Consider the following 10,075-nt stretch of genomic DNA (forward strand, 5'->3'; position numbering starts at 1 on the left):
CGGGGCTGGAAGTCGCCGCCCTCCCTCCGTATCCGGGTGGTTGGTCCCGGGCGCAGCCGGACCGCCGGAGCCGGTGCCAGGCGAAGATGGCATATCCCGGGCAGACGGCGCCCGGCGGGTTCTACCAGGGCGGGGTGAGCGGGGCTGGGGCCCCCGGGGGCAGCGGCGGGAGCCGGCTGTGGCGGGGTCTGCCCGGCCCCCGGCCGCCGCTCCCGCCGGGAGGGGCCGCAGGCGCCAGTTCGGGGCTGCGCCGGTGGGAGAAGGAAGGGAGGAGGCACATCCCCCGCAGCTGCTGCCGGGGGCGAAAGTCAGTGCTGGGGGTGTCATTCCATGATTTTCACTTAAGAATCAGTTTTATTTAAAGATTGTCGCACTTAATGCGTATTCTTCCATGTATTTGCTCTAGACATTTTGTTTTGCTCAACTTTTCTGAAGTGGAAAAAAATATTTGCAGTGCTTAGTATTTCTTCAGCACGCCGTTTTCTGCTAGGGGTAGAATAAAATGAAACCTTGGTGAGATAGACCGGGCTGTGTCTAGATCAGTCGGTTGCTCCTCTGCAGGATTTTACACAGATCTGTTACAATACATTAGTATGTCAGTACTGAAATTGAGAGTTGGTTTGGGGAATTCTTTCATGAGCAGTTTTCGGGTTTGGTTGGTTTGATTTTCTTTTTGACATGGTGTGAACATAAAAACGGAAGTTTGTAAGTACAGATCCTTAACTGAATCTTTGATTTTAAATTGATTTTCTTTTTGCTTTCCAAAGTATGGAGGAGCTCCAGGAGGACCAGCATTCCCGGGGCAAGCTCAGGATCCTTTGTATGGTTACTTTGCTGCTGTAGGAGGGCAGGTAAACTTATAAAATGTTATTTCCGTCTTGGATTTTTTTTTCCCCGGGGGAATGCTCTCTGCCTTGGGAAGGAGGAATGCCTAGTATTTGCAGTGAGAAAAACTAATGTTTCTAATTAAAGCAAATCCATTATTGTTTTACTTAACCTATTTGCTATATATAGCTGTATTGGTCTATGTTATAGATGTATACATGCAGGAGCTATAGTTTGAATAATGCTGTTAGTTTTTATATTTTATGTGTAAATGCATACATATATACACAAACATAGGCGTGTGTGCCTCTATTTCCTATATAGGTATATACAGGGAATATATAGATGCATGAAGTTTTGTAACTGAATTGTGACTCAGCTCTGGGCTGGTGAATGCTGCCCGGTTTAGGAGAAGGAACAGAGAAACAGTGGAAAGCGTGGGCTGTGGAGATGGCCTGGCTAAGAGCAGGAAATGCTAAATAGGAAAGAGGTCATTACGTGATCTTAATAGACTCACAAATGGAAAAGCAGTCATGGGTTGTGCCAGCATCTGGGTTTACTGGTATCATAGAGAAATTATTCTAGAGGAAAGGCGTTCACAACTTTTCTTTCCTTCCCTATCATTCTGCACTGCAGTTTTAATTTCTTTCCTGTAATTTTGTGGCATATATTCTTTTTGTATGATCATGTATGTTACTAGAAATAGGTGCTGATTGAACTGTATAAAGGAGTTTAGGAGCAGTTAGGTTTATTGAGCTGAAAGTCTGTGTTTGTTTGCCATATTACAGGTATTTATTGCACACTTGTAGGGTGTGTGCAGATCTAAAACTCTGATCTTGTAACTGTTATCCTCAGGTAGATAAACCCACAACATGAAAATTTGAATTCAGCAATATTAGCTGATGTTCTGATTCCCACCATAACTTGGATTAGTTTTGTTCTCTGTGTTACTCTTTTGAATTAATAATGCATCTTGCAGTCTAATGCATCTTCCTTCTAACTGCTTATGAAAATACTTAGACGGTGTGTTTTTGTAGTAAAGGAGAGCACTGGAATGACCTCAGTGTAGTGAGGCCTTTCTGAGAAGGTGGAGCCCAGAGCTGAGTTCTGCTGAATGTGCTGACAATTTGTCTGCCAGCTGAGATGCCTCTGTGTGCAGGTGCCACCTGGATGTGTGCCAGGAATCAGCAGTGGAGCCAGTAACTGACGCTGAAAAAATCAACAAGCTCCTATTGTAAAGAGAAAGGGAGGTAGCAGCAAATAGGACATGGCACTGTAGACAAGAGGTGGCAGGAGCTGGATCTCAGCAAAACATAGACCATGCCCAGGTTTCTCAAGTGAGGCATGGATACTGGAAGGTGGGAAACCAGTGAGTTCATGGGTATGATCAAGTTAGTACATAAGAATACTTAAGGTAATACTCTTGAAATGCTTTCTATTTGTAGAAATCATTCCTTACTGAAATAAACTTCGTAGCTTTTGAAGTTGTCCTTGTAATCTGAGGTGTCTGTTTCTGGTACCAGTGGCTGTGCAGAAGTAAAAACCCTGTAAGGAGACAGTGAAATGTAACAGATAAGTTGTCAGTTGCTTTTATGGCCATCCATGCAACTCTGTAAAAACCCACATCTCAGTTATCCATATGTACTTATTGTAGAATTAGTATTTTTTGGTTATGGTTTGCTGCTCTCTGTGTTGTTTTTATGCCTATATAATATTTTCTCTGAGCTTTCTTTAAAGTAGTTTACAACAGAGATCTTGTCTTTGACTTGATGAATCAGTTTACTTTGTTTGCAGAAGAAAGTCAAAAGTATTGTTTCAAATCTTTATTCAATTGAGTCTGTCTTTGTAGGAAATAATAATTTATGTTTTAGCCTGTTTGCAAAGCCCATATGCATTGTCTAGTTTAACCTGTTTATGATCTACCAAAATGACAAGTATGTTTTTGGTAATGTCAATTTTGATTACAGTCATGCTTTTCTATCTAAAATATCTCTATTTTAAAGTTATTCAGTTCCTGTCTTTATTTCGGAAGGTACAAGCCTTTGAAGAGATTAGTTACTTGATATTAATGGATATTTCAAATCTCTTTTTTCCCCCCTTTTCCCCCTTTTTTAATATAAAGTATTAAATACATCTGTATAATTAGACTGATGGAGTAGATAGGAAGCAAATTTGAGTTTAGCTGCCATTAACTTTACATAGAATCAAAACATTATTGCCTTTTTTTCTCAGACCTTGTCAAATATCATTTAACATAGAGCTACTATTTCTCTTATAAAAAATGATACTTCATTTCTGAAGGTTACCAGGCTGTGCTTTTCCCGCCATATCATTCAGTAGCATATCTCTGTTCTTGAAAAAAACAGCTTTCAAAAGTGGGTTTTAAAACATTAGGAAAACGCTGTAGCAAGCACAATCATAGAATATGCTGAGTTGGAAGGGACCCACAAGGATCATTGAGTCCAACTTCTGGCCCTGCTAAAGACACGCCAAGAGTCTCACACCAAGGCCCCAAGTGTGTTGTCGAAATACTTCTTGAACTGTGTCAGGCTTGGTGCTGTGATCACTTCCCTGGGAAGCCCATTCCAGTGCTCCACCACTCTCTGGGCGAAAATCCTTTTCCTGATATCCAACCTAAACCTCCTCTGACTTGGCTTTTCATCTTCTAATGCTTTCCAGAAGCGTCATCATTTTTTATGTCTACAGACATAATGTTCCATTCCTGAATTGAGGTTAAATTAAACTCTGTGTGAACCAAACTTCATGTCGGGGATGTGAGGAATAAAACTTAGAATTCCACCTCCACTTCTGGCAGCTCATTGCTTTCCATGAATTGGCAGTTGTTTTCTCCACTTGGCCCTGAGCAGGATTTGTTGGAAGTGAGGCATCTTTCCAAGCCATGTGGATAGGCATCTTTTCTGAGTTTGTTTTGTTTTTCTTTCAAGGTTCTTTGCTTTCTATGTTTGCTTGTTGGGCTAGCGACTTAATATTTTTTAAAAAACAAAGAATTTTTATATTTGTGAGTTATGAGGATGTCTTGAGAAGGATAACTAATTGAATGCCACTGGAGAGGGAGTGGGTACTGGGAATAAGCAGCCTGGGAGAGGGTATTAATAGCTGATACATCTTCTGTTATCGAAAGGATGGACAAATAGATGCTGATGAGCTACAGAGATGTCTCACCCAGTCAGGGATTGCAGGAGCATACAAACGTAAGTTAATGATTTAAATAAACAAGCAAATCTAAAGCACACTAATTCTTCCTGCCATTACTAGAAAACACCTGTAGTTGTGCCTTCTGCAGAGCAGAGTTTCTTTCTTTGCATGGCAAATGGGTTTCCTTTCCATATCTTGGACGTGTAAATTCTCTGTATTCACTTCTGTGCACCAAGGGCTTGCCTTCTCAGCCTCCTTAGGTCCCCGCTCTGCTGGGCTGTGGAGTTGAAGTGGTTCATTTTGTAATGGACGGACAGTTTTTACAAAGATGCTTTGCTCTGGTTTGAACTGAGCTTTGATATTGACCAAAATCTATGACAGGACTCCTCTGCTGGGATACCTCCTGTTCAGTTTACAGCTTATCAGTATCTGTGAGTGATACTGGCTTGCTCAAGTGGTGTCTACTGTGGGGAATGCAAATGACCACTTTGAAACTCAAAACTGCTGTGGATTAAGATACGAGCAAGTTAATTTTAAATACAACTTGAATTGCCTCCAAATTATCTACTGTCAGTTTTTCTAACAAATAATGGCACTTGGATCAAAAATATGATACGGCTGTATGCAGGGGAACCAATTACATAATAGTTTATACATTATCATATATAATCAGTATATAATTTAAATTTATAATAAAGCTGAAATTTTATGTTTAGATAAAACTGAAGATTATGCTCTTAACATAATTTATTTTCCTTTTTCTAATTTTAACAGCTTTCAACTTGGAGACTTGCAGACTTATGATCTCAATGCTGGATGTATCCTTTAGTGTGAAATGTAAATGTTTTTGCATTATGTAAGCAAAGATGAGAGAATGCCAAAACATTTGGGAAGTGCTTTGTAGTTTCCCTTCAGCCTTTACTTGGTAAGTCCTGTGGTTGTTGTGATTGGGAAGCTACAAAACTCCATTCTCACTAATTTTAACTGAAATTTAAATTAAGAAATACTAAGTAAATGAGGCTTTCGGTGACCAATCATTTTATAGCAAGTGGTATCCCTCTAAGCCTGGGGAACTGTTTCCCTGTTGAATGTATGAAGGGTCAGGTCTGGTGGCCCAGAATAAAGTATTGTGCAAATCACTTATTGTGCTTTTCAAATAGGACAACTTTCCAGTTTCTCATCTTTCTTAATGAATTTTAAGCATTTGTAGTACACAGCCTGAATACAATCTAAGTCCCCTTAAATCCTGCTCCATGAATGAATCAGGTTTGAGTATCTAATGGAATGGTATTTGGCATTCAGCAGTAACACCTGTAGAAGACTTAGATATACTGTGTAAAGTTGGAATCTTTGGAGATTTTTTAGCCAAAATTTAAATTGAAAGTTTTTCTGCATAAAAAGAAAAAAGCAGAAATTAAACTAGAAGGGCTCTTAGCTCATCTTGAACAAACCACTTAGAATATGAGAGAACCGATATTATAACAGTTTATTCTTTGGCATCTATTTTTATTTCAGCTGTGTGTTTATTGGTTACAATTATGTAGCAGCAGGTAAAAGAGAAGTGTGTCAACTAAAGTAGAATTCACAGCAAGAAGATGACTTTAGCAGGTTTCACATGGAAGAAGTGGGGAGAGCAGGTTCTCTCAGGTTCTCTGACCTTAGGTTTTGGGTAGTATTACCTCCATCTGAGCTGAGGGATGCTTTAGTTAGTTTTCTACAAGATAAATCAATAATAGTAAAATTGTATTAATATTAGCCTTCAAGTAAGAGTTTTTAACTACGGAGAGGTGTCTTTTGGGGTTTTTTTGTCACATTTGTTGGTGGTTTTGTTTAGTTAAGAAATGTTTTTCTTAACTAGCTTTGAAATCAGAGGGATATGTCTGGCACACTGGGATTTAATGAATTTAAAGAACTCTGGGCTGTGGTCAATGGCTGGAAGCAACACTTTGTAAGTTTTGACAGTGATGGAAGTGGCACAATAGATCGTCAGGAACTGGAGAAAGCCTTGATGGCTATGGGTAAGTTGTGAAATGTTCTTGTTTCTGACACTGACTTACACCATTTCCCAGTTATCATCCTGCAGTAACTAACTCATGATATTTTCAATGAAAACATGTTGGATTCTGTTAACTTACCTGCTTTTTCAAAATAAGACTTTTTTTTTTTTCAAATAGGATTTAGACTGAGCCCACAGGCTGTGACTGCAATCACAAAGCGATACAGCACTCAAGGGAAGATTGCATTTGATGATTACATTGCCTGCTGTGTGAAACTCCGAGCTCTCACTGGTATGCTGGATTATAGCCTTGTTACTGTCATCCCCATCATGTATTTTTATTTAATAAAACCTGATTGTTCGCTTACCTCAAGGTTCAACTTGCATACTACAAAGGAGGTTTCTGTCAATAGTCTGCAAACAATTACAAGATCAGGATTTTTCAAATTCCCATGAAAAAAGGACTTTATACTAATGCAGGGTTTACTCCAGAGACTGGAGGAGTTATGTTGGGAAACTTTGTTTATTAATAGACCGTAAAGGGTTGTATACAATAAATACAAAAATTTAGAATGGGAAATTAAGTCGTGGAATGAATTGCAGTATTCTTCTTCATGCTCTCCCTCATGTGACTTTAAAAAAATTGTTTATTTGTTATTCTTCTTACCTGGTTTCTGTTTTAATGAATTTTTGCAGAATGCTTTAGAAGAAGGGATACAACTCAGCAGGGTTTTGTGAACTTCCACTATGATGATGTAAGTAAATTTTAAGGAATCTATTAAAATTCTACGGTAAAACAAAAGAAAAACTTAAGACATGATTTGAGTTTGTGCCTATCTTCCCTACACATACAGTGAGAACCGAGAAGTTCTGGGGCTTGTTGAGTCTTGTCTCAAAAAGCTTTCATGTATTTTACAGAGTTCTATAAAATTTTGTGTACTTTTTTCTGAACTTCTAACCAGTGTGGTTCAAGAAGATCTAAGAAGCTACCTCACTTGCTAGCATCACTTTCTGTGACTTTTTTTTTTTTTAATGTTCTGTTTTAAAGCTTTGTAGGCATTTTTCCTGGGATCGCTTGGTGGAGGTCTGGTGGGAACAGACACGAATCACACTCAGTCAGGCTTGTGGGTCTTGGCTTCCTAGCCACATCTGTGCCACAAAAAGAGAACACTAGACTCAAGTCATCCTGGATTTGGGTGTTTTGGGGTTTGGGGGTTTTTTTGGAGCCGTGGGGGAGGACCATGTGTGCTAGTTTTTATTTTTGTTGTTGTTACCATTAAGGAGATACTTTGCTTTAATTAACTATTTGCTTATTTTCATGTGTATTTTAAAGCTTTACTACTTGTGGGCTGCGTTTCTTCAGAAAAGCATAGTGACGATGAGTATTGTAGGAGAAACAGTAAAAACTTGTTCTTTGCCATTCATCTAAAAAGTGGTTATTTTCTTTTCAGTTCATACAGTGTGTTATGAGCATCTAAATCAAAAGGAAACAAGCTGTGGATGATCACAATTTAACATTCCAGTCTGTGTTTTGCTTTGCCAAGTCCTCCAATGATTGTGTATCTCAGTATTGGAAATTGCATATTTTATGAAGGTATCGCTTTACACACATTTTTTAGTCTTGATCATGAATATAAACTACCCATGTACTGTTGTTTTTAACTTCCAATCTGTGATAATTAAAGATGCTTTTTATTTTCATAAACTTGCAATTCACTATCTATAACTCAGATCATGCAGATGATAAGATTTTTCCCATGATTCACCAAAGTCAGTTTCTGGAGTGCAACTTACCTTTTTCTGACTTAAACTGTAACACATGTGTGACTTAAGAGGGATACATATTTTCTTGTCTTTGACAAGGTAAGACAGATTTGGAAACTGAAAGGGCTTTTGGGATGGTAATTTTGCACTGGTCTGTTAGAAGGTCAGTAAGTTTTGGTTACTTACTTTGTCAGCTCTTTCGAAGATGCTGCATGTGACACCATGCACTGAGTGTAAGACTGCCTGCTAGAACTTCTTGTAAGCAGAGATGTAACAAAACATAGCAAAGAACTCTTCAACCCTTGTGCACTGATACAAGGGGCTTTGTTCCTGTAAGATTCTTGCTTTGTTTGTGTCACTACATAAAATGCTTTTAAACATACAGAAGCTGTGCTGTGTCAGTTTGTGCATCAACTATCCCTTCACAGGGAGACAGACAGACTTCAGTTCATGTAAATGAACGTTTCTGTATACTCCACTTTAACCCCTAGCAAGTGGCCTTCATGCCTCAATATGCCAACTAACACACAAGAGCCAAAACCCACTTGGAAAAAATTCTTGTCAGGTTACTCTTTCAGATCACAGCAGTAGTTGCCAATGAAAGCAGATACAGACAGGCAAGGCTTACTTGCCTGAGGCTCTTCAGAGGAAAAAAATGGGATTTTTGTTTGGTGGGGGTTTTCTTGTTGCTTTTGTTGTAGGCATTTTTGAGGGGAAGATGGACACTGTTATGGAAAGAGGGACAGTACAAACTTTTTTCCAATGAAATAAGTTAATGAAACTTCTGTTCATTTTGATCACTTCTGCTTGCCACAGAGGAGTGATATATGTTGTTTTGCTGCTTGTGAATACAATGGCAGAAGAATGTTAAAAAAAAAGTTTATTTCTTAAATAAGTAGTTTATGGCAATTTTGGGGAGTAACCTTTGCCTTAAAGAATGAAAGCAAAACTATACATATGTGCATATATATAGACACATGTATATACATCATTGGACAAGCAAGAGCTCCTCAGAGCAGGAATCTCACTCAGATACACTGTATTATACCCTGCTTTGTGCAAATGTCTATTAAATCCAGGTCTTAAGTTTCTGGGCTGTAAATTCAAAGTAGACTGGTCTCCCCTAAAGAAGCAACCTGTACTTACGGCTTAAATTTAGAATCCTTTGGATATTGCTTGTAGTTTCATTTCAGAAGCTAGTTCTCTTTCTACCCTCATAATGACTTTCAAAGGCATAGACAGCATCATACATGCACATTCTGATAGTACATTGTCCTGTTGCACATAAAGTTGGGAAACAGATGGAATGCTACCAAAAGTATTTCTAACAGAATGACCAAAATCCATAAAGGTTTGTCTGAGTGTAGCATCCAGCATCAGTTCTGCTGCAGTTCAAAACTTTTGACAGCTGACGAGGTTAGTAAGAGTGTGAAAAAAGGCTGTTCTTCCTGCAGGTATTTTAGTAGACTATTTTGTATAAATACAGTGCTCATCCTTACACCTAATTTTACCCTAAGAATAGTAAGACATCTTTACCAAAATGTTTGTTACCCACACATCTTTACTTCTGCTTAGTTGCGCTTCTGGTCGTATAGTGGCTTTGCTGGGATAGAATTAATTTTCTTTATAGTAGCCCAAAGCTTCAGATTTGTAAATAATCAGCCTCAATAACTCAGCAGTGTTTCAGCTGTTGCTGGGCAGTGTTTACACAGCATCAGGGTCTTCTCATTTTCTCACTCCACAATCACAGTGAATAGGCTGAGTGTGGGCAAGAGGCTGAGAAGGAATTCAGCGAGGACAGCTGACTCAAGTGGGCCAAAGGTCTCAAGACCCAAGGACCCAAAACTCAAGTCTTATTTCAGTTTATTTCCCCAGGCTGAATTGATATTTTGGCACCAGCCAGCTACTGGGCAGTAAAATGCTGCAAGAAAACAGAGTGAACCAACAGAGTTTTCTTCAGTGATTTTGTAAACATAAACCAGGGAAAACTGGAAAAAAAAATTGTTCCAAAACCAGAAAGTTCTGGCTTCCTCAAGAAAAAATAGCTTTTTGTTTTACATCAGCATTTCAAAAATCCAGAATATTCACAGGGATGGATCCAATACATCATCTTTCAAGTTTAGAGAGAAGCTAAGCTAATACATACAGATGCTAAGGAGTTACTACAGAGTTTTCTGTCATAGCTAAAAAGAAAGGCACCTGAAACCTTTGTGAAAATTGCTTCCCTATTAAGAGTAGATTCAGTGGACAGATTGAATATGCAAGTTATCTGCTTTAGAGAAACAGTTATTGTCAGAATTAATGGTTTCTCTTTCCCACAAGGCATGCTGGGAA

At 38.8% G+C, this 10,075-nt stretch overlaps 1 protein-coding gene across 1 annotated transcript; it reads left to right on the forward strand.

The window, feature by feature from the left end:
• Positions 1–8,128, forward strand: SRI (sorcin). Its single transcript, XM_066198052.1, has 8 exons — positions 1–134; positions 768–851; positions 3,968–4,037; positions 4,756–4,799; positions 5,852–5,999; positions 6,156–6,269; positions 6,674–6,732; positions 7,429–8,128. Exons 1-8 carry the CDS (start codon positions 87–89, stop codon positions 7,453–7,455), a joined length of 594 nt encoding a protein of 197 aa, XP_066054149.1. The 5' UTR covers positions 1–86; the 3' UTR covers positions 7,456–8,128.
• Positions 8,129–10,075: the final 1,947 nt, after the last annotated feature.

Source organism: Chamaea fasciata, unplaced genomic scaffold (assembly GCF_029207755.1).
Source record: "Chamaea fasciata isolate MVZ Bird 193981 ecotype frontalis unplaced genomic scaffold, bChaFas1.0.hap1 SCAF_1, whole genome shotgun sequence".
Lineage (NCBI taxonomy): Eukaryota > Metazoa > Chordata > Aves > Passeriformes > Sylviidae > Chamaea > Chamaea fasciata.

Excerpts from the sequence above, each read along its gene's own strand:
- SRI (XM_066198052.1), top strand. The coding sequence starts at position 87 with ATGGCATATCCCGGGCAGACGGCGCCCGGCGGGTTCTACCAGGGCGGG. Across the intron at positions 852-3,967 it reads TTGCTGCTGTAGGAGGGCAG|GATGGACAAATAGATGCTGA; the intron begins GTAAACTTATAA and ends TGTTATCGAAAG. Across the intron at positions 4,038-4,755 it reads GATTGCAGGAGCATACAAAC|CTTTCAACTTGGAGACTTGC; the intron begins GTAAGTTAATGA and ends TAATTTTAACAG.